At 41.2% G+C, this 25789-nt stretch overlaps 1 protein-coding gene across 1 annotated transcript in view; it reads right to left on the bottom strand.

The window, feature by feature from the left end:
- LOC117421107 (proepiregulin-like) overlaps positions 1 to 2132 on the bottom strand; it is a 34827-nt gene extending 32695 nt beyond the window's left edge. The window contains exon 1 of the mRNA XM_034035048.2: positions 1996 to 2132. Coding sequence (XP_033890939.1) covers positions 1996 to 2029 — 34 coding nt within the window. The 5' untranslated portion in view covers positions 2030 to 2132. The remainder of the gene's footprint in view (positions 1 to 1995) is intronic.
- Positions 2133 to 25789: the final 23657 nt, after the last annotated feature.

Below are 25789 nucleotides of genomic sequence, written 5' to 3' on the forward strand. Positions count from 1 at the left end.
TTTTTTTTTTTTAATAATTACACAAACTAACTTTTTTAAGGAAAAAAAAAAAAGAACTATATTACGTATCCTTCCACTGAGAAAAATAGTCCCTGAAGACTGTTTGATTGTAACATATATTTTGTACTTTTTATTTGCCATAAACATTACATTGGACATTGCCATTTATAGTAAAATTTTCGAGATGAAATGACATTTGTGAATTGAAAGCAGACTAATTTCCCACATCTGAGGGAGGATTCATGGAACACTGGCACTCGAGGGAGAAGCTTCAGAGTGTTTTTTTTGGTAGGAAATGATCCTACTCAGGCTTTGCAGTCTTCAAGAGAAGTTGATCAATAATTTCTTAGGCTGTTTTTACACCAATAATTTCCCAAGATTGTAAACCAACATTAACTGATATGTGGACTAAACGACTTCCGTGGCAGTTTGCACAGTGCCGCAGTCCTTCCCGTCTGCAGCGAGCACAATAGAATTCTATGCCAAACCCGACCTTGTTTAAAAGCACAACGGTTGTGTCAGCAGACAGCAGCAGAGATTTTAATTGTGTTTTAAATATGTTTCTGAAATTGGAGGGTAGCGGTGAGAGGCATCTGTTGTGTCGAATTTAAAAATGGCATACTCGCTAGTTAGTTTTATAAGGTGATATTTAGTTTAATAAGTAGATGCCGCTGCTGCATATACAGTATATTACATGCTGAGACTTGCGTGGTGATTTCTCAGATGGCTTTTGAATAGTGTTACTGCTACTGCTTGCTACTACTGCTTGAGTTTTCTTTGTTCTGTTCTCTAACTAAATCAATAGCACAGTATATTTGCCAATTTTTCTGTAATTCTTAGTGACAGAGATGAAAAAAAGATTGTTGAGTGATTTAAATGCTGTTTCAGTTGTATGTTGACATTTTTACCTACAGAAACACTGTTTAGATAATTCTTACTATTAAGGCGTAGTAATGTTATTAGATCAAGTAAGTAAGTTGGTCCATGATTGGCTGAACAAGATCACATGACCGTGCGGTAATAATTGTCTTACCGCACGATCATGTGATCTTGTTCAGCCAATCACAGCACTTAATTTATCCAAGCCATTTTATAAAAACATATAACCAATATGTTTAATACAAAATATGAAGACAAACTTTGAATTATTCAAGACAAAAAAAGGGACTTATTTACACTAATCATTTAAAACCAATTTTTCATAATGAATTCTAATATTTTTTAGCTTTGAATTTGGAATCTGGTATCCTTAGATGGTCATTATGTAAGGCTTACAATGTAAAATTAAATATACCAGGTATCAGAGTTGTTTAAACAAGCAAGTGACTCCCAATATTGCCTTCTATCTTTCACCCATTTTGGCACAGGCAAGATCAATCTGACCCACATATTTTATGTTTTTTTTGCATTGCCCCTTGCATATCATTCTTCATACTGCCTTAGGTCAGAAATTCTAAAAGAATTACTAACACCTTTTACTCTTATGAACTCTTGTTAGTAACGGTCAATTCAGTTAAAAGGTACCACCCAAGATTAGTAATAACTTTCTTCCCAAATCTTCCCCAAAAATAATGTAGCTAAATTATTTTGGCAAAGCTTTTTGAGTGAGCCTACTTATTATACTTGTACAATATATTGTTAATCTACTTCACAGGAAGTCAGCTGGTTTGTTGTCTATGAATACTGACTTTCACAATCAGTGTAAGACAAACTCACATATAGTTAAATGTTATAAGTTTGTATTTGTGATAAATTAGAAAAAGATATATAATAAAATAAAACATAGCAAATACTTTCAGTAAAAGCGTACGTTTTTCTCAATAGGCAGGTTCACTTGCTCATCAATTGTAGTCATAGTTGATAAGATAGCATGTCCAAGGTATAGTATTTGCTATTTGCATAAGATAACTATTAGGAAAAAAATATTATCTACCTTTCTATCTATCTATCTATCTATCTGACATAAAAAACAGGAGATATGAGGATAACACTCACCTATTAATGACAGAAAAGCTCTGTAGTCAGTCATCTCCTAATCTCAGAATGCCTGTAGAGTTCACTCCTTGTTAGTGCGCAATGCTTCTGCAGGCTGAGGCTGAGGTGACTAAGCCTGTGGGCGACAAAGGAATGTATGTAATTACAACCACTTATCAGCTCTAGACCTGAGTTTGTCGTAGGTATTTACAACCAGTCAAGCGGGATCTTAGGAGCAAACTGGGCCGTTCAAGCAATCAATATTTAAAATAAGGGGAAGGCTGATGTAATTTACCTGTGTGAAGGAATATTTAACGAAAGTATATCTGATCCTATTCTATTCTTAATTACCATTTTAAATCTGTTCACATAAACACTGTTGAATTGGATTTTTAACTTTATCACTATCAACAGTTTTCACTGTTTAACAGAGAAAATGACTGGTAATTACCTAGTTAATTACTGCCTATGGCCCTAAGTCAAGCACAGTGCTGACAATAAGAGTCCCTCTCACACAGTCAAACACCTCTCTCAAACAGAGACTACCAGTTGTGTGGTGGCTTTGTGATGTGGACTAACGTTAATCAGAATCAATGAGCATTTGACCAGATTTTACACAGTGGAAAGGCATAAAAGGATGATTTGAAAAAGATAAGAACAGAATATGATCAGATATACTTTCATTAGATATTCCTTCACATAGCTACTTAAGTAAAATATAGTCGTAGGTTACCCAGAAATATAATTTTACAACTGACTACAGTTCTGGTTCTTGTAACTAAAGTTTCTATGTAATTTAACTTCATTTATCAGTGCAATAAAAATGTGTCATATGTTTAATTCAAATTGGTGACTGTTATTTGTTTCCAGAAAAGTAAGTAGGTAGATAGATTGATAAAGAAACAGAGGGATGTGAGTGTTGAAAAGATCTCTATAACACTGGATTCCACAGCTGGAAGTGACCACAAACAAGGCTTTAGTATTCAAGGTAGCTACATTCAGAACTCAATAGAACCTGTATTTTTATGTATTTATTTGATATTAGACATTATTTTGGATTTTTCAGTCAACAAAGGTTCATAACTGGCAGCGCTGTATGAAAAGTTAGACGCTTTCAGTGCTTTTCGGCTTGAGAAACATCTGTATTTTCATTGACCAGGACACACAGTAGTATGTGACCGTAAATATTCAGAAAGAACATTTTCCTTAAGTTAAAATAGCTGATTAAATATCCAAATTGGTTTTAAAGAGTTGTGTCTCCATCTAATGGACAAGTTATTGTTCCCAATATTTTAACAAAGCAATGGTGTCTTGTATGATACCCCATTTTGTAGACTTCTCAGGTGCAAAAAAGGTTTTTATCATATAGTTTAGGAAAAAAGGATGAGCCCACAAGCCAAATACGAATTGGACACATTTGATCAGATCATCTTCAATATGTAATCTGCAGACCTATATATGAAGGACCACATACCAATCATTCATTGTAGTTATACCTTAGTTTTAAGTCAATACAAATAGACCCAAAGATAGAGCAACAATCGATGTAATTGGACTGCCACCCTGATTGCTACTGTCTTGTTTCTTCCTCTGTATTTGCTCCTGTTTTGCCAAGTCTCTTTTTTAGCAGCTAGCTACTTATTGATCTTCCAAAGATAGGTTTGCAAATTTGCAACCATACTTTCAAGTGTCAAAATCTATAAAATCCTGGATTTTAAGATGCTCCACACACACATGCACAAACACACTAAACACTTTAAAATGCTTTTATATTGCTGTGTCATCCTTAATCCATTAAAAATAAAACAGATATGTAGACTTAAATGTTGGCATATAATGACCTCTTGTGGTGTATATCACTATTGACAGAATATGTGGGAATAGAATATATAAATAAACAGAAACACACTAGAATACAAATAAACGAAACCCAGTAGAATACAAATACTTCAAATGTTTAATATTATTTAAAAAGCACAAATTTAAAATCATATATAAGAGAAAAAATACAGTATTGATGTGGGAATACCTATTGAACCTCATTGCTCTGCAAGCATACTTCAATCCAGACCTGAACAACCCCAATCTTGTTGTTGGTTTTCCGATGCACTGAAACCAACAAAATAATTGTACTTGTGACCTGAGTTCAGTTGTATTATACACAATAAAACAATAGCTGCTTATTTAAATAGGCACTTTAACTTAGGAAGACATTTTATATAGTACTATACCCAGCACATAAGGCAAGCCAGTGAATATACAAATAAATAAATAGTGGACTCACTTGATATTGATGAAACCTGAGTGATATAATTTGTACAAAAACTCAGCCTGTCTGTTTTTCCTACCAGCAAAGTGGTCGAAAACAGCATCATACCAGCATGAATTTATTTCTAGAGCCTGAACAATCCCCCTTTCAATTGTAATAAGTGCAAGCGAGGAAAATGGCTTATGAAGTAAAAAAATCTACAAAGTTTACAAACCCATTGCTCACTGAAACAATATGCAACAACTAGCGTACTGCAGTGCATATGATCCACACAAAGCCTAGTAACAGACACGTCAAGTGTAAGTCTAATTATGAGTTATACTTATATTGTCTTAGCCAAAAGAAATACAGTAATAACTGACAGAGGGTGATTGAAGGTTACAGAAGTGCTTGGAATAAATACAGAATCCCAGCCTGAAAAAATAGCCTGAAAATGGGTGGGATTCTGACATTTTAGCCAATAGCAATACAGTAGAACTTGGAAAGGATGATAAGTTTGAAAATGTATGAAACAGACGCTAGAGGCTAAAGGGAAGCCACCAGCGATACACAGTTAACACAGATCTGTATGGCTATTGCACTGTGATTATTTAAAAAGTTACTTTTACAAAATTACACGTAGGCATAAGCCCGATTCATACGTGACTAAAAGCAGTACCAGCCTTTACAATAAACCATAATAAAATATTAACATTGGTATGATCTGTCCTGAGATTCTACAGTTCAGTAAAGCGCAACGATTCTGCATAACCAAACTGGGGATTGGGCAAAAATACAAAACATAATAGGCGACTCTTAAAAAATGGATGCTTTGAACAGTGCATTTGAAAGTATGTGTGGAAATGCATATCACTCAAGTGACAATATGATTATTCTAGCCTTTGGAAAAGAAGGTACAACAAAATTGTTCACTGTTTACAAGTCAAGCACAAAAGCGCCTTCTCTGGCCACAACATTGCATTTCATTTTGCATTTACCAACTTTTCTTGATTAAAACTAATCCACGTCTGGGAGGTTACTAGACGCCCTCAGCTTTTGACCAACTCTGAGGACACCTGGTTTTTAGTCCTGTGCGAATCATGCTTTAGCCTCATAGCCTCTCATGATGAGCTACCACCAATAAAGGGTATTATAGTTATGATTAAGACCAACCTAACTCTATAACCACCTGTTGTACTTCTGTAGCACCTTTCATGTTCATGCATCTTAAGCCATTTTACAAACATGAATTTTACGTACCACATCATTATCGTTCATTTAAAGATATGTTCAGCTGGGAAAAGGCTGAAGGCTTGACTTCAGTCTATAAATCACACCAATATGCAATGATACAACATGACATGCACAGGATGTTGTCCATGTCCCATTTATTATCAATTTTGCACCTGGTTATTATAATGTAGGTGTGCATAAATCTAGTTCCCTTTCAAGTCGAAATCTAGTTCCCTTTCAAGTCGAAAATAACCATCAAGGTATGGGATATTGCCGTCAGGCAGTAGGGATTGGCTAAAATAACACTGTGTAACAATTTTTTTTTTTTTTTTTGGTTCCTGGGTAGTAAGTGTTATTTCCTAATTGCGTATGCCTCAAAAGTATAGAAAATGGCTCTTATTCCCCACAAACTTTGCTTTTGTGACCAGGACAGTGATATTTTGAAATTTACCTATTTTCCAGAACATTCCAGATAGATTCGGTGCTGAGTAAACTTGGAGTAACTTCTAGAACTTTCTAGAACTTTCCAGTAATATAAATAGCTGCTCTATAATGTTAACAAGTACCCGTCTCTTCCCCTGGCTCACTCGGTGCACCTCAAAGAGGATTACAACAGCATCAAGACCTTGCTGGACTCCTTGAAGTATGATGAGTACGGCTGGGAGGTCATAGGAGACTTCTAAATGGTGGCATTCCTGATGGGTCTCCAAGGCGGTTTTACCAAGTTTGCCTGCTATCTTTGCCTTTGGGACAGCAGGGACACCAAGGCGCACTACCACAGGCGGGACTGGCCACAGCGGACCGAGTTCTCTGTGGGGAGGAACAACGTCAAGTGGGAGCCACTGGTGGACCCCCGGAAGGTGCTGATGCCACCACTGCACATCAAATTGGGCCTTATGAAACAATTTGTCAGAGCTCTAGATAAGGAGTCGGCAGCCTTCAAGTACCTTCAAGACTTCTTCCCTAAGCTGTCTGAGGCAAAGGTCAAAGCCGGTGTCTTCGCCGGACCACAGATAAAGAAGATCCTGGAGTGCAATGAATTCCCCAAGAAGCTCACTAGTAAGGAGAAAGCGGCTTGGAACAGCTTTGTCGCAGTGGTTCGGGGCTTCCTGGGCAATCACAAGGCCGAAAACTATGTGGAGCTGGTTGAGACTCTGGTGAAGAACTACGGCACAATGGGCTGTAGGATGTCCCTCAAAGTCCATATCCTTGATGCTCATCTTGATAAATTCAAGGAGAACATTGGAGCGTACTCGGAGGAGCAAAGCGAGCGCTTCCACCAGGATATACTGGACTTTGAACGCCGCTACCAAGGACAGTATAACGAGAACATGATGGGAGACTACATTTGGGGGCTGATTCGTGAAAGTGATTTACAGTATAATCGTAAATTTTGTGGGGAATAATAGCCATTTTCTATACTTTTGAGGCATAAGCAATTAGGAAATAACACTTACTACCCAGGAACAAAAATTGTGTTACATAGTGTAATTATTAACTCCCTTATTATTAATGTCCTTTAAAATAAAAATCCAGTTGACATTTTTTTACTCTTTGTGTAATTGTTATACAGTGCTCCCTTGTTATTTCACTATTCGATAATTCACAAATCCAGTTAATTCACAATTAGTTAGTGTTGACAGTAGATTGTACATGTACTACACTTGTACTATATAAGGGCCCTTCACCAATTCACTGTTTTCAATATTTCACTGTTCGTAGGTGTAAAGTAAGACAGATGGTAGTAATGTACTGTGAATAACTTCTGTTTGAGGGGAAATAAATATTTTTTTACAGCTCAAACAAATTATATTCACATCTATATGTTTTCACATCTTATTAGAGCAGTCATGCTCAGGCAAAATAAGCTCATGGGTTTTTAGTGAACACATGTCAGTGCAGGAATTTTCTTTTCTGCCTGCATAATGATCAAAGCTGTTGTATGGGTTTTGAGCAAAAAATGTCTCCAATCCGTGCGTATGCCCGCAGCACAAACAAACAAAAGGCAGGCAGTCTTCCCAGCGACAGCGTGTGGAAGCGACATCATGGGAGAAGTACGAGTGGACAAGTACAACACAGTTAGAAGCAGTTTGAAAGCAGGCTGACAGCTGCAGAAGCTAAACTAAACTTCCAAAAAAAAAAAAGGTCTTCAAGCCAGTAATCTGTGACAACTGCATGATGTGGGAAATCCGAGAAAACCCAACAGAGCTCAATCAAGTTTGTGTAAAGTGCCGCACGATCCAGGACTTGCTTCAGCGATTAAGCCTGCTAGAAAAGGAGCTGGAGGAAATGAGACAGCAACAGGAGCTTGAGGAGCTAACAGACCCACAATTCATGGAAGTCTGCACCCCTAGCAGACTGAAAGCCACCAGGGAGATGGAAGAGAGTCGAAACAGCTGGGTTCAGATAGGCAGAAGCAGGGAAAAAAAGAAACTTCGTCAAACACAACCACCAGAAATCCAGACATCCAATAAATTTGAGCCACTTCAACATTTAGATGACCAAAACCAACATCAAGAGAATGAAAGAAACAACATCCAGGACCCTATAAACAGTGCTGTCCAGGCAGCAAAAAGAAGGGGGGTCATGATTGTTGGGGACTCCATATTGAGAAACACAGCAAGCTCAGTTCGCAGTTTGGACCCCCTTACTACAACAGTGTGCTGCCTTCCAGGAGCCTCTGTCAAGCACATCACTGAGAACGTGGACAGGCTCCTAGAACGAACAGGAGACAACCCGGTAGTAGTCATTCAAATCGGTACAAACAACATTGGAAGAGACAGACCAAGATCCCTGTAAAACAAATTCAGAGAGCTAGGAAGGAAATTAAAAGACAAGACCAAAACTGGTATTTTCTGTGATACTGCCGGCACCTTGCAAAGGACCATATGGACAGCTGGAAATACAAAATCAAAATGCATGGCTGAAATCGTGGTGCACACAGGAAGGCTTCACCTTTCTTGAACATTGGAGCACATTCTACAACAAGGACTATCTATATAGGTGGGACGGACTGCACTTAAACAGAAAGGGAACCAATCTACTCGGAGAAAGGATCCTTGAGGAGGTCCAGAAGCATTTAAACTAGAAAGGAAGGGGGGAGAAAACAAAAAAACAGAAGGGAGACCACATCAAAACAAGGGCAACAACTCAAGTAAGACAACTATTAAATGTATTTATCTTAATGCTAGAAGTCACAGAAACAAAATGTTAGAACTTGAAGCTACTGCACTAACAAGTAACTATGATGTGATAGGTGTTACAGAAACGTGGTTGTCTGAGAGTGATGGAGACGAATATAATATTAGTGGGTACACACTATATAGGAAAGACAGGCAGGACAGAAGAGGCAGAGGGGTAGCGCTATACATAAGAAATAGTCTTGAAGCTCAGGTGTTTAAATCAGGACAAAGAAAACAATGCAGAATCAATATGGGTCAGAATAATGGACACAAATTCAAAGGGCATAATAATAGGAGCATGCTATAGACCGCCAAATTCAGACTCTGAGCAAAATAATCTGTTATACAAAGACATTCGAAATGCGTGTAGAAAAGGAGAAGCCATACTAATGGGGGATTTCAACTTCCCCCATATAAAATGGGAAAACCCAATGGGGGGGCACGATGGACGAAATTGAAATGGTGGAAATGACAAATGACTGCTTCCTAACGCAATTTGTCAAGGCACCGACTAGAGGGGAGGCATGCCTTGATTTAGTCTTTTCATATAATGAAGACAGAATTAAAACTAAAACAGAGGTCAGAGAGCCATTGGCAAACTCAGACCACAACATGGTCTCATTTGAAGTATTTTTTAAAACCCCAAAAGTAATGACTAAAGCTAAGGTTTACAATTTTAGAAAAGCAAACTATGAAGGTATGAAACAGAGACTAACAGAAGTAGATTTGAGTAAAATAGAGAAAACATCCACAGAAAAAGGATGGCTGTTTTTTAAAAATGTAGTACTAGAGGCGCAAAACAATTACATCCCAAAAGTAGACAAATCTAAATCCAAAACAAAATGGCCAAAATGGTTTAATAGATCAATTAAAAAAAATATTCAGCGAAAAAAAGCACTTTACAGAGCGTTTAAAAGGGACCAAAAACAAAGTACACAGAAAGAGTACTTGGAACTGCAAACACAAGTCAAAAAGGAAGTTAGAAAGGCCGAGAGAGATAGAAATCAATATTGCTAAAGGGGCTAAAACCAATTCTAAAATGTTTTTTCCAATATTATAACAGCAAGAGAACATTCAAAGAGGAGGTCAAATGTCTAAGAGACACAAATGGCAAAGTCATAGATGAAGAAAAAAAAAATAGCAAATATATTAAATGATTACTTTTCACAGGTTTTTACAAAGGAGGACACGGACAACATGCCCCACATGTCGACCTGTTCCTATCCAATTTTAAATAACTTTAGCATAACAGAGGCCGAAGTGTTAAAGGGACTAGGAGCTCTTAAAATAAACAAATCCCCTGGGCTGGATGAGATCCTCCCAATAGTACTCAAAGAAATGAAAGAAGTTATTTACAAACCGCCAACCAAGATCATGCAACAGTATCTTGACACAGGAGTTGTACCGACAGACTGGAAAATAGCAAACGTAATACCGATCCACAAAAAGGGAGACAAAACCGAACCAGGTAACTACAGACCAATAAGCCTGACTTCTATTATATGTAAACTTATGGAAACTATAATAAGATCCAAAATGGAAAATTACCTATATGGTAACAATATCCTGGGAGACAGTCAGCATGGTTTTAGGAAAGGGAGATCGTGTCTAACTAACCTACTTGACTTTTTTGAGGATGCAACATTGAAAATGGATAATTGCAAAGCATACGACATGGTTTATTTAGATTTCCAGAAAGCTTTTGACAAAGTTCCGCATAAAAGATTAATTCTCAAACTGAACGCAGTAGGGATTCAAGAAAATGCATGCACAAGGATTAGGGAGTGGTTAACAGGTAGAAAACAGAAAGTACTGACTAGAGGAGAAACCTCAAAATGGAGCGAGGTAACCAGTGGTGTACCACAGGGATCAGTATTAGGTCCTCTGCTATTCCTAATCTACATTAATGATTTAGATTCTGGTATAGTAAGCAAACTCGTTAAATTTAGACACAAAAATAGGAGGAGTGGCAAACACTGTTGCAGCAGCAAAGGTCATTCAAAATGATCTAGACAGCATTCAGAACTGGGCAGACACATGGCAAATGACATTTAATAGAGAAAAGTGTAAAGTATTGCATGCAGGAAATAAAAATGTGCATTATAAATATCATATGGGAGATACTGAAATTGAAGAAGGGAACTATGAAAAAGACCTAGGAGTTTATGTTGACTCCGAAATGTCTTCATCTAGACAATGTGGGGAAGCTATAAAAAAGGCCAACAAGATGCTCAGATATATTGTGAGAAGTGTTGAATTTAAATCAAGGGAAGTAATGTTAAAACTTTATAATGCATTAAGTAAGACCTCATCTAGAATATTGTGTTCAGTTCTGGTCACCTCATTACAAAAAGGATATTGCTGCTCTAGAAAGAGTGCAAAGAAGAGCAACCAGAATTATCCCGGGTTTAAAATGTCGTATGCAGACCGGGTAAAAGAATTGAATCTATTCAGTCTTGAACAAAGAAGACTACGCGGCGATCTGATTCAAACATTAAAAATCCTAAAAGGTATAGACAATGTCGACCCAGGGGACTTCTTTGACCTGAAAAAAGAAACAAGGACCAGGGGTCACAAATGGAGATTAGATAAAGGGGCATTCAGAACAGAAAATAGGAGGCACTTTTTTACACAGAGAATTGTGAGGTTTTGGAACCAACTCCCCAGTAATGTTGTTAAAGCTGACACCCTGGGATCCTTCAAGAAGCTGCTTGATGAGATTCTGGGATCAATAAGCTACTAACAACCAAACGAGCAAGATGGGCTGAATGGCCTCCTCTCGTTTGTAAACTTATGTTATGTCTTATGTTCTTATGTATGCAGAAATTCCTGCACAGTCATGTGATCACTAACAACCAATCAGAGCTCTTCGTTTGCATATGACATTGTATAAGTAATCAATAACACATGGCAGAGTGTGCAGTTGTTTTATACTACACACTACACACCCTGCTGTATGATTGCTTACGTGTCAATTGCAATGTATCCCTCATAAAAGCATAGCTAAGTAACTGTCTCTTGAGACTGTGTGGAGAACTCTAACTGCTTTGGACTGAAAAATACTTCATTAAACCAAATCATGTGGTACTACGGCCTTTTCAAACTGCTGGCCCAACCAAATATAGAGAGGGTACATAGGTGGGACCAGCCATATTGAACAGCCATTTTGACACATGATTTGAATGGAATGAGGAATCTGAGTCCTAGGGAGTTAAACATTTCTCACAGACAGGTAAAGACAGTTATTGAGAAAAATAACTATTGTGGATCAATAGGACCAGAACCACTCTATATAATTGCAAACATCATAAAGGGAAAGGTGAAGCATATCTGAAGCTACTTATTTAATAATGAACACTTTTTAAATGATACTGCTGTTAAACAAAATGTTGTTTACAATAATATGTGCAAGTATTTCATTTTACAATGATTGCATTGACCCAGAAAATAACTTCTGAAGCATATTGCTTCAGTCAGTCTATTAATCTTGGAGAAATAAAAAATAAACTACAGTACATCTGAATCTAAGCATACTTTATATTTTTCAATTTTATTTAACTGAACATAGAATATTTGCTCCTAAAATGTGACCTCCATATACCATGTCAAAATATATTGTTAAAACAGTCATATAAAAAGTTCAAAGTACAGTTAAGCAAAGGTTTCTTAAATAAGAGTCATTTTAGGTTTGTTGAGGTCTTGGGTGAGACTGTAAATGGCAGGGCGTAGCTTTGCAGAACAAAGCATTCCTATGTGATGTAAATAGAAGCTGACAATTTGTAACTGATGTCATGCAGTGTAGGTTCATGAGAAAATATGACAGATGCTGTAATTAGGAGCATTCTGTGTATACTTAAGGTAGTAAGATCTGCCACTATCCCTATCATTAAAATAGACCCTCATGAGCTGCAATCTGATAGGTTGCAGTTTACAGCATTTACAGTAAATATACTTTATTTATTGTGTAAATGTTGTTGTTTTTTTCTAAATGTACGGTAGTATTTTCAGATAAAGGACACTAAATACTTCTCAACTCGTAGTGAACAAAATCAGTGAAACTGGCTAGTTTAATTGCATTTTTGAATAGTTTATAAATAGGTTACTACATATTAACTAACCATTAACAAAAAATAACAACATATGTTAATATATATGTAGCAGGTGGGACTGTGTGGCTCTATTTCTGCAGTTAATTGCCCTTAATTAGTCACAGAGCCGTATGCAGATAAAAGCCCAGGTAAACGAGACACCTGATTCAGCAGAGCTGTGGAGACTCGTTTGGCTGCGGTATCAAACAGTCTGAACTTTAAGGTAAGCTGGCTACATCGTAGCATTTCCCCTTTCTATATTTTTCCTTTTTATTTGTGAAATGTGTTAGGAAGGGGCATGCCATGCCAGTGTCTGACTGCAATTGTCAGAGAATATAATTACTGACCAATTCCATTAATGAAATTTATAAGCAACGCATATAAAGAATCTGAACATGGCAGCTTTTCAGCAGTCCAAAAAATATGGTTAATTGAGTTGGAAGACTAGAAAGTAACTATGAGATAGATCAGTCATAGGAAGTTGTTCACCCTTGACAATTCTCCCCACCAAAAAATACAATTAAAAGAGGGAAAAAAAATGCAGAACTTTCTTTTAACTCGCTCCCCTTTTAGCGTTGGGCAACAATGCATACCAGACACATGTGACAAAATATAATTGACGATAATTACAATCTAATAAATCTTCTAACTGACATTAAATTGGCTTCAGGGATATTAGCCCAGTAACTACTGCAGAAAAACTTATATACAAAATCTAAAACTGATAATCAGATCATCAGTTTTGGGTGCATATGAGGTGCTGTCACATGGCTGGCTGAGTGGTGCCGTCAGATCCAGGAAATAAATAACACACAGGACAGATGAGGTGAAATGATGAAGGCGCTTGCTTGCGCCGGTTTATTATAAATAAAAAAATTTGAACAAAACACAGGACACGGCACTTTAGCCAAAATAAACAGACAAACAAAACAAACAGACACTAACAAACAGGGACGAACAAACATTTCTTCTTCTTATTATTATTCTCTTTGTTTATTTTACCTCCTCTCCACATCCGTTCTCCACTCACCGAACACACAACGCCGAGTGAGTAAAACGTGCATCTATATATACTGTTGTGCTGGGATTCAATTACTAATTAATTATTCACTTGAATCCCAGCACGTGAATTAATTATGTGCAACCTCGTGCTCACATATTATATACTTTAAATGCACATGAAGTGATGTGCAATCCTGTGCCTAAATACAATTATACATTTTAAATAACTCGTGCTGCACACACCCATTTATATCCCGTGCAGCCATCTCTATATACCAACATTAACACACGCAACATACAATATATAACACACAAATGCACACAGAGGCGGGGCACATTGCCAAATGTAGCACACATGGCCTCAATGGCCACCTCCCCCCTTAAAATCCCAAAAGTCTCGCTCAGAGTCCTGAACAGGGACTTAAAGGGGTTCGTGGGCGGCAATGTTGCCAGTAGCCAGGTTGCTACTGGCCATGCTGTCAGCTCCCAGACTGACTCCTTCAGCCAGGGCAGTCCTGGCAGCGGAAAGGCTGCTTGGGGGGTGGTCTCCTGACCTACCCCCTTCTTCGTAGCCGGCAGCTCCCTTTTGTGGGGCTCCGGCCACAGTACTTCCTGCAGCGCACGCGCTGCAGTGGGAGCAGGTCTCCTGACCTCCCCCACGATCTCCGGCAGCGAAACTGCTGCTGGGGTTGGTGGTCTCCAGACCTCCTCCCCCTTCTTCGTGGCCGGCAGCTCCCCTTGGTGGGGTTCCGGCCACAGTACTTCCTGCTGCGATGCGGAGCAACAGGCAGCCCCAGGCGATGCGGAGCAACAGGCAGCCCCAGGCGATGCAGAGCACTAGGCAGCCCCAGGCGATGCGGAGCACTAGGCAGCCCCAGGCGATGCGGAGCAACAGGCAGCCCCTGGCGATGCGGAGCAACAGGCAGCCCCAGGTGATGCGGAGCACCAGGCAGCCCCAGGCGATGCGGAGCAACAGGCAGCCCCAGGTGATGCGGAGCACCAGGCAGCCCCAGGCGATGCGAAGCACCAGGCAGCCCCAGGCGATGCGGAGCACCAGGCAGCCCCAGGCGATGCGGAGCACCAGGCAGCCCCAGGCGAAGCGAGGCTGGCATCCTTGGGCAAAGCGAGGCTGGCATCCTTGGGCGGTGCCGGAGTCAGGACCAGTCGTGGTGCTGTGGTTGGCCACTGTGGCAGTGGCTGCGGCGGTGCTGGCCCTCTTCGTAGCCACTGCGGCCGGGCTGTTTTCCGCTGTGCTCCCCTCAGCAGACTATGCAGTGGTTGCTGAGGAATGCCAGCATCAAGTCCTGGTACTTTTTCTTGTGAAGGGAGAGGCAGCTCCTGCACCTCTTCCCCTGGTGGTGATGGAGGCAGAGGTAACTCCTGCTCCTCTCCTCTTGGGGGTGAAGATGGCGGTCGGGGAAGTGATACCAGCAGGCATTTACCCTCTGCTGGTGGCAGTGGACCCAGCAGGCATTGACCCTCTGCTGGTGGAAGTGGACCCAGCAGGCATTGACCCTCTGCTGGTAGAAGTGGACCCAGCAGGCATTCACCCTCTGCTGGTGGAAGTGGCGGAGGTAGAGGCAGCTCCTGCTGCTCTACTCCTGGCGGTGGAGGATTGAGCAGCGTGTCGTCTCCTGGCGACGAAGGTGGGAGCAGCGTGTAGTCTCCCCCTATTGCAGGGGACTGGTGCGGCTCTCCCCCTATTGCAGGGGACTGGTGCGGCTCTCCCCCTATTGCAGGGGACTGGTGCGGCTCTCCCCCTATTGCAGGGGACTGGTGCGGCTCTCCCCCTATTGTAGGGGACTGGTGCGGCGCTCCCCCTATTGCAGGGAACTGGTGCAGCTCTCCCCCTATTGCAGGGGACTGGTGTGGCTCTGCCTCGGAAGGGGAAACCAACAGGCATTCTTTCTCTGCTGGTTGTGATGGGGACAGCAGGCATTTTCCCTCGAGCCCAGTGAGGGTGCAGGTAGGTGTGGCTCCTCCTACTTGGAAGTCAACCTGCTGGGGAAGTCCCATATCGGCAGCCAAGTAGTTGATTAACACGGCTGCTGGGTTCACAAAGGGCACTGGGTAGTAGTGTTGTTCCCAGTGTTCCCAATGTTCCCCATCTCTGGCCCACAGCAGGTCAACAACCTTTGGGAGGTCCTCCCAGTTCCACTCCGGGTCCGACACCCAGTCCAGCATCTCCTCAGAGGATGGGAAAGGCTCTGTCTCCTCCCTCCTGGGCTGTGGATGTTCTGGGACCTCTCTCTATTCCTGCTCCTCATCATAACGGAAAGGACAGTCTGCAAACAGATGCTTCTGTTCGCAGAGGGGGCACACCGGCGATGGCTGGTCATATCGCTCTGGGTTCCTGGCCTTCAGGCGGACTTCCTCTGTGTCCTTCACCTCCTCCTGCTGTTGCTGAGGTTGCTGCTTGTGGCCCTTTCTTCCCATTTTCTCTCTTTTTTTTCCCAAAAGAGAAAAGATTTTTTTTTTTTTACACAAAAACACCTCTCCTGGTCTGACGCTTGGAGGCGCTGTTATCCCACTTCAGACACCATATGTCACACGGCTGGCTGAGTGGTGCCGTCAGATCCAGGAAATAAATAACACACAGGACAGATGAGGTGAAATGATGAAGGCGCTTGCTTGCGCCGGTTTATTATAAAAAGGTTTGAACAAAACACAGGACACGGCACTTTAGCCAAAATAAACAGACAAACAAAACGAACAGACACTAACAAACAGGGACGAACAAACAGGGACGAACAAACACGGTGAGTACAAACACTTCTTCTTCTTCTTCTTATTCTCTTTGTTTATTTTACCTCCTCTCCACATCCGTTCTCCACTCACCGAACACCCAACCCCAAGTGAATGAAACGTGCATCTATATATACTGTTGTGCTGGGATTCAATTACTAATTAATTATTCACTTGAATCCCAGCACATGAATTAATTATGTGCAACCTCGTGCTCACATATTATATACTTTAAATGCACGTGAAGTGATGTGCAATCCCGTGCCTAAATACAATTATACATTTTTTTTGTTTGTTTGTTTTTTTTTTAAATAATTTAGTCGTTGCCAATTAGTTTTTATTATTTTCTCCCCAATTTGAAATGCCCAATTTCCCGCTGACTCGGGAGGGGCGAAGATGAACACACGCTGTCCTCCGAAGCGTGTGCCGTTAGCCACCCGCTTCTTTACACACTGCGAACTCACAGTGCAGCCGCCTCAGAGCTACAGCGTCGGAGGACAACGCAGCTCTGGGCAGCTTACAGACAAGCCCGCAGGCGCCCGGCCAGACTACAGGGGTCGCTGGTGCGCGGTGAGCCGAGGATACCCTGGCCGACCTAACCCTCCCTCCCCCCGGGACTCGAACTCGCGACGTCCAGGCTATAGAGCGCATCCTGCACTCTAGCGAGTGCTTTTACTGGATGCGCCACTCAGGAGCACTACAATTATACATTTTAAATAACTTGTGCTGCACACATCCATTTATATCCCATGCAGCCATCTCTATACACCAACATTAACACATGCAACATACAACATATAACACACAAATGCACACAGGGGCGGGGCACATTGCCACAGGTGCCTAAAACTTTTTTCAGGTATTTTTTCTCAATTTTACACTGAAACTCAAGCAAAAATAAGAAAGCATGACATGGACTGTGTTAAAGAACAGTTGTCCTCTGACATCACTCAGCTGTCAATATAAAATGAAAAACTACTGCCTGTGACATAATTTAATAAAAGCGTCTAATGATGGGCAGGCTGGTTTGATGTTAATCCAGGTCAGAATGCAGTACAGAGAGTCCAGACACATATACAATAATGTGTAAAAAATAATAATGTAATTGTATGTCAAAATAATGTGATATCTTGTAATAATTGTAAGTCGCCCTGGATAAGGGCGTCTGCTAAGAAAATAATAATAATAATAAAATAACAAAACACATGTGTAGTCAAATGCTTCAGACCATACATCGTCTTGTTCCACAGTTCTTTTCTACAACATACATGTCACAGAGTCATGTACTTCTATTATTTAGTCCACTGGTTAATCTATGTTGTCTACACAGCCCTCTGCCATTTTGCAACTGAGAGAACTATATATGTCACTGTGGAAGGGTGGTGGGCAATTCACTGACACAAGGAGACAGTACTTTATTTGTAACGCCGCTCAGGCGTACTGATTTATTTGAGGCAGTAGATGGCGCTGTTATCCGTGTTCTGGATACTGACAACAGTAACCAGAATCACGGCGTTTACAGGTATAGGCACAACAAGTGCTCGCAAATAATAATGAAAACCAAAGGCGAAAGAAAAAGGGAAAATAAAACACAGTAATAAAACTACAAACAAAAAGTGCTGCTTACGCAGTGCCCCCACTGCCGCTAAGCTGGTCAGAACGGGCCTCCGTCCTACGCTCAATTACCCTCTATACACTGGGATGGCCGGAGTTCCCCGTACAACTAAGCACGCCCCCTCGGGTACGTGGTGATTTCTGTTATTTCTTTTCCCGATCAATTATTTTAAGGCCGGCTGTTTTTCTCAGCCAGTTTTGCCTCGTTTTATTTTAAAACTGACGTCTTTCGTCAGTGTCACTGGGTATTCCCCAAACACGGCCACCCGAGCGCCCAACCAAACCAGATCTTATGGGCCGAGCAGTCTCCCAAGGCCCGCCCCTCAGCCACTCAGAGAGAGGGAAAGCACACACACCCTCTTCCCCACCTCTCCGTGTCATCGCCATGACCGACAGGCGGATCCCACGAGACTGCTGACCTCTACCTGCAGTAATACGGATGTGCCAGACAGTCAGTCCAGATCTCCCCTGTTACAGTCACTCAAAGGTACAGTAACCAAGAGAGAGATTTCCGAGAGTTTTCTCATTACGGTGAAAAAAGTGACATCACTAGCAATATGCCCCTAGGCCTGCAGATGTAACAGACCTTGGTATGATTAGCTGTTGACTTGAAGAAAATTGGCTGTTGTTTGTAAATCAGTTTCAATAATCTAGTGGAAAGATCCATAATCCTATTAAATAATTAATAAAATAAAATTTGTAGGTATAATATTAAGAAAAATGGCTTAAAGAGTAATTAGTGGGGTTCTGAAAAATATAGCGTTATACATCCCCACGTGTTGCTACAACTGTTTAAATAACGTACCTGTAATTTTTCTTTTCATTGTTAAGATCCTGACAACTTTTTACACTTACTCTAAAGCTCTTTTCAAAATGTCCACTCTAGTGCACTGGGGTTTGAGATCTGTCCTCTAAATCAAAAAAGATTCATGGAACAGAAGCAAGGGCTGCATGAAGGAAGAACCTTGTGAATACATGATTTTCCCCTTGGTCTCATGGAGAGCTGCCCTCACGGAGGTGAGACCGAACCGATCAGCCTCCAAGGCTGGGAAGCAATCGATACTTCCCCCCAAGGGGAACCTAGAAGTGATAGAATAGGAAAAAGAAAGAGTTATGATACGTTTGGCCGGGGGTCCCCTCGGGCTTGTGGAGGACGAGGCAAGCGCAGCTGGGCCTCTAAGGCTAGGAAGTGAGCTTCACTTCCCTCCCAAAAAAGGACACCTGTCTCCCCGCAACTGCGCCATCAATGCAAAGAAATAAAGGTTTGACCGAAGGTACTTTTTAAGTCAATTTTACAACCAGCTCAAAGGGGGGGTAATTTTTTATGTGTGGTCGGATTGGCAGGCTCAACAAACCCTGTGAATGGGGTAGCATTTGGTTGAAAACTTTTTGAGATACAGTGTTGAAAAAAAATAGCTGTTTTTTCTTTTTTTTTTTTTTTAAATGACTCGGACTGTTTTTTATACACATACAGTATATCTCAAAAAGTATAGCAAATTAAGGAACCACACTCGGCATACGCATAGTCCCGGGGGTGTAGATGTACAACGGGGTATTTATATTTTTTGGGGGGTCCTAGTTTTACAAAAATTGAACCCCAAAGATAATGGTCTGATGTCACTGCTGTCTGACGTCATTGCTAGGCAGAGTGACTTGCGACCATTCCATTGCATTGAATAGGGAGACAATGACTTGGCATTTTTAACTGATGTCACAGAGAAATTAAACAGCCTTACACTTTTTTCTATTAAATGTCATTTGCCATGTGTCTGCCCAGTTCTAAATGCTGTCTAGATCATTTTGGATGACCTTTACTGCTGCATCAGTGTTTGCCAGTCCTCCTATTTTTGTGTCGTCTGCAAATTTAACAAGTTTGCTTACTATACCAGAATCTAAGTCATTAATGTAGATTAGGAATAGCAGAGGACCTAATACTGATCCCTGTGGTACACCACTGGTTAACTCGCTCCATTTTGAGGTTTCTCCTCTAATCAGTACTTTCTGTTTTCTACATGTTAACCACATGTTAACCACTCCCTAATCCTTGTGCATGCATTTTCTTGAATCCCTACTGCGTTCAGTTTGAGAATTAATCTTTTATGCGGGACTTTGTCAAAAGCTTTCTGGAAATCTAAATAAACCATGTCATATGCTTTGCAATTATCCATTGTCGATGTTGCATCCTCAAAAAATCAAGCAGGTTAGTTAGACTACTGTCTCCCAGGATACTGTTACCATGTAGGTAATTTTCCATTTTGGATCTTCTTATAGTTTCCATAAGTTGACATATAATAGAAGTCAGGCTTATTGGTCTGTAGTTACCTGGTTCGGTTTTGTTTCCCATTTTGTGGATAGGTATTACGTTTGCAATTCTCCAGTCTGTCGGTACAACCTCTGTGTCAAGAGACTGTTGCATGATCAATCCCTGTGTCAAGAGACTGTTGCATGATCTTGGTTAGTGGTTTGTAAATAACTTCTTTCATTTCTTTGAGTCTCTGGGCCCCGCACAAAGGGTGATAGTTGTCATGTTTCCAGGTACTTGCACGGCAAAGGGCATTAAGGTTGCAGTGTTTGGGGTACAGCCAAAGGAGGTTGTACCCCAAACCAAATGTCTACGACACTTTGAACAGTGGTTCTAGGTGCTTCGGTTGCAGAAATGCACTCCGTTTAGTGAAACAGACTACGCAACGTTTTATTTAAAGGGCAAGGACTTATTTTTGTAATCAATGCAAAAAAGTGTTCCAATATACTCAGACTGATACTCTGATCGCAAACCACTTTGAACAGAGTGTCTAGGTGCTTGCGTTGCAGAAATACTCAAAAGTGATATTTACAGGGTTTCGGCCATCTAAGGACAGGTACTGCATGGGAAGGAAAAAGCCCAGGAACTTGAGCTTCTATATTCTTTATCTACATGTACTAGATATATTATGTGCCACTTTATAGCACCCTGGCCCTTTCAGAGCCTGCCTGACACCCTGCTGTAGATGCCCAGTTTAGCATACTACAGGACACCCAATTGTCGTGTCTTTTTTTTAAATTAAAAATCAGTCTTTGGGAGCACTGGGAGCAGTTATATACGACTAGTCTGATACCACAGCCCTTTAAATGGAGTTCATAGCTGCTTCTGTTGCTGAAAAACAGTTTTAGTTATTTTTAGATAGGCCTCAATATGACATTTGCTGCCGCCTAAGGACAGGCACTGCATGGCAACCAAATGAGCTAGGAACTTGTGCTAGGAACAGATACTATTTAACAATTTTCAGTCCTAGCCCCTTCAGACACCCAGTTGTACTTGCTCATAACGGCGTACCGTAATACTGCATTTCAGTGCTTCTAAGACATGCTACTGCATGGGGACCAAAAGAGCTAGACACTTGTGCTTCTAGATTCGTTATCTGCATGTCCTACAGCTACTGTGTACCAATTTGCAAGTTTCTAAATGGTTGTGTTCCTTAAATCTGCACTACAAAGTGACACTTTAAAGCATAGGGTATTGTGACGGAGAGCGAATGAATCCGAATCAACAATCTCCCTCTCGACCGGTGAGGGCACTGTACAACAGGAACTGCGGGCTTCATACTGAATGGTTGGGCAGTTCATTCCGGGGACAGTCGGAAGCCGGCCATTCAGGAAGAGGGCGGCGTTACGGTACCTGGAGTCATCGCCCTAGTACGGTGAGCGAAGTTTCAGTCATGAATTGGAGGAGACGTGATTGAACTAGCTATCGGAGGGGGCGGGGCTTAGGGTACTTTAGGGGGACGTGATGCCGTAATCGCTTCCTTTGTTGTGGTTAATGGGAGGAGACAAGGACGGAACCTTGAATGAAGTGTGGTTCCATTGATAAACTGTTGTGTTTGTTTTGCCAGACGGCTGATTCGAAGCCGGAGCTGCAGGGAGAAGCCAGCCCGGACCTGAACGCACACGAGCACCAGCACTCAGAGCACCGCACCTGCACCAGAGCACACAGTCTGGAGACGTGTGGTTGTGACTGTATTTCTTGTTTTGTGTTGGAATTATTATTTCGGGACTGCAACCCCTTTTGTTTTGTCGCTGGCAATACCCATTGCTGGGTAGAGCCAGCTTTATTATTTGAGTCCAGTTTTCGCTGGCAATACCCATTGCTGGGTAGAGCCAACTTTATTATTTGAATCCTCGTCAAGGAACATTAAAGAAACCTGACCTGTGAACTTTGTGTTTGTCCTTTGTTAGAGCACCTGGAATCACCTGTACACCGGAGCACTACAAACCACATTGCCACAGGTATACAGTGGTTTTTCTCGCCTCCCCTCACGCACACAAACATTTCCATGCAAAGCTGTGCTCTCCTATACTCAGCTCATACTCTGATCACAAAACACTTTGAATGGAGTATATAAGTCCTTCTGCTCCAGAAATATACACTCAATGCTGTTTTCATAGGATGGAAATGTTCCCTATGCATTTTCCCATAGCAAATGGCCGTCAGTTGAGGGCTGCTGTTGTGTTCCATAAGTCGACGAATCTTGGACCAACGAACTCAGGAGGGCTATCATTGTATGCACAAGAGTTTTAGCTAAAGAAAGACACCGGCCACAGGTTCTTAATGTACCTCACCACCAGATGGCGAGTGTGAAACCGACAGTGTTGTTATAATGGCATTCGCCATAGGGATCGGGGGGCTCTTGTCGTACCCCATAACTCAGCGAATTCTGTACCAACGTACTCGGGCGGGCACTCTCTGGGTGCACAAGAGTCTTAGCTAAAGAAATGGAGCATTTACATGCCACGGTTACAGAGATATGCTTAAAAACGTGGAATTTTCAACTTTAATCTTTTTTTTTTTGCCATAGACATGCATGGGAGGTGGGGTGGGCTCTTATTTGACCCCTATCCTTGCGACCACTTGTGCAAGGAGGGTCTTTTTAGGTGCCCACTGGTCTTAGCTATCCATAGAGTCTACGGTCAAGCCTCTATGCATGCGCAGCACGTAACTGCGCGTGCGTTTGTTTATTTAAAGTGACATACACACAAAAAACGTTTTAATAAAGGATTGCTCTGAAATTGGGCATGCAAACTCAGGCTGCTCCTCTGATCACAAAACACACTGAATGGAGCGTCTACGTGCCACGATTCCAGAAATAGGCCTGAAAACGTGCTTTTTTCATATCACCCTATATGTAAAAATAGCTGTTTGTATGGTGTATTTCTGGCTGTGAAAGTGGTAGGAGGCTGAAAATTGCTACATCATACCTGTAGTACATGCAGATAATCAATGCAAAAGCACAAGTTCCTGGACCTTTTGCTTCCCATGGAACAGCTTGCCTGAGTGCCACATTTCACTAGATGGCAGTATACTTGAAAATGTCACTTTTTTTGGTTTTTCAGCCATGCAACCACGTAGAAACTCCATTTAAAGGGACTGACAGTCTGTAACTGAGCCCAGTGTTTCTAGAATGATTCCTCCAAACACTGATTTATAAGGAAAAAAAAGAGACGAACACTGCTTTAAGTGAACTATGCACAATCGACCATCTATGACAGGCTCTCAAACAGTCTGTGAAAATGCTAGGAGGCTGAAAATTGCTACACAGTACCTGTAGTACATACAGATAATGAATACAGAAGCTTATTTAACATGCTTATTGGTTCCCATTTCACAACTGTTCATAGATGGACGAAAATGCATTATTGCAGTATACCCTAAAAACATCCCTTTTTAATTATTTTTCAACAATGCAACAACCCAGGAACTTTCCTTAAAGGCCTGTGGTATTAGACAGGTAGTCTGTAACTGGTCCCAGTGTTTCTGGAAAGATTCCTGCAAACACTGATTTATAAGAAAAAAAAAAGATTCAAAAATGGAATTTAGAAAAGAGCAAGACAATACTGTATGTATACAACGAATACATACAGTATTCATTGTATTAGCATCGAAACAAAAATGAAATAGTTATAATATTCTTTTAAAACCAAATATCACTCAGAGTGTTTGGAATTTAGCAGGTTACAATCCAGTTGAGCTGACAGTCTGTGATTGGCTCTTGGCAGTTGCAGGTAACCTACAGGATTGGTTGCTTTCGTCAATGCAAAGTATTGATTGGCTGATTTTGGTGAATAATAAAATTAATTTGGACCAATTGTGTCTTTGTTTAGTATTTACTGTCCAATAGATGTGTACTACGCTTAAAAGATACAGCAAATCAAAAAGAAAGCCAGCACTTGCACGGATTGATTTTAAATTTGATTCACAGTTGGTGCTGAGACGTTCCAGCGGGCATCTACCGTCTACTAGAGCCCGCTAGAGCTGGAAGCTGATTGGCTGATGGTACTGAATGGTTTTCTAATGTGTATTATTTCATAATCTTACAATATGTATATATAGATTGTGCAGCCAGAACCCATGAATAGTAACTCTGCATACAATTCATTTTGAAGCCTGACTACCTCCTGATAAACTGGAATGCATTCGCTCTCTCATTCAATCTTTTGAGATCAACCACTCTACTTTCTAAATCGAACCTTCTTTCACTCCTGGGACGATTCAATATTGCAATTCGCATCATTCCTCAAGGTAGGACATTTATTTCTCTACTGTTCATATTATTAATAAAGGCATTTTCCTCTTCCCCTCTAATTATGCAACTTCTCTGCCGGCTACTCTGGATTTCAATTATCAATAACTTTATTTTGAAAGCCTAACACCTTCCAGGTATCACTAATAACACTGCTGATGCTCTTTCTCCTTTACAGCCGAGCAGTTAGATTAGTCTTTAAAAAATTGTAATTAATCACTAACTTTCATTTCTAACTACCAATTTTCTCTCTTTGCATTGGTGGCGTAGTTGCGGGGAGCCGGGGGTCCTTTTTTGGGGGCAAATGAAGCTCACTTCTCGACCTGAGAGGCCGAATACATCACCCCGCCCTCCGAGAGGAAGGTTCCCGCTGGCCAGAGGAGACCCCCGAACAAATAACTTTAACTATATTTCGCTTTCCATTCTCCTGCTAAATCGATTCATTGGCATCCGTGCCAGTCTTCCCCTTCGGAGAGTAAAGTTTGCTCCCAACCTTCGAGCTAGTCATCGACTCAACTTATCGAAGGTGGCTCTTACAGCTGGGGGGGGGGCCACCTGGCCTCTTTTTGTTCTCCCTGCGGCCTCAACTAGATGACTCAGTAAGCCAGACCTTGGGTTGTCCTCCTATCCTTCCTTAGTTTCCCCTTGATAAGTCCCACGCTTCCCTTGGGGGTCGATCAGTTCAGCCTCACCTTAGTGAGGGCGGTTCTCTGGGTAGTCAAGGGAAAACCCCTATTCTATTACTAAGTCTAGAATAAAAACTTTGTCTTTATTCTAGTAGTCCATTTACGCAGGCCTGGCTCCTGCCTCATGAAGTTTTCTTTCATTTCATGTCTGGTGTTTTCTAATATTCTTTGGCGAAATATTAATTGTTGTGCATTTGAATGAACATCCAACCAAATTCAATCGTATTATGTGTTCCATAAATACCAAAATCAAAAAGTATAACTCGCCTGTTAAACAAATGCCAGCAGTAGATGTTTTTCATTTACAGTCACTGGCAACAAGCCAAATCACAAACATTAAACATAGACCCATTTTATACAGGTATCCACTGTACAATTGAATCCCACTTTTTCTTATAAAAACATGACATGATGGGCAGTGAGCAACACAGCATTATTCCCAGTCTGTAGAAATTTGAACATC

Source organism: Acipenser ruthenus, chromosome 1 (genome assembly GCF_902713425.1).
Source record: "Acipenser ruthenus chromosome 1, fAciRut3.2 maternal haplotype, whole genome shotgun sequence".
Taxonomy (NCBI): domain Eukaryota; kingdom Metazoa; phylum Chordata; class Actinopteri; order Acipenseriformes; family Acipenseridae; genus Acipenser; species Acipenser ruthenus.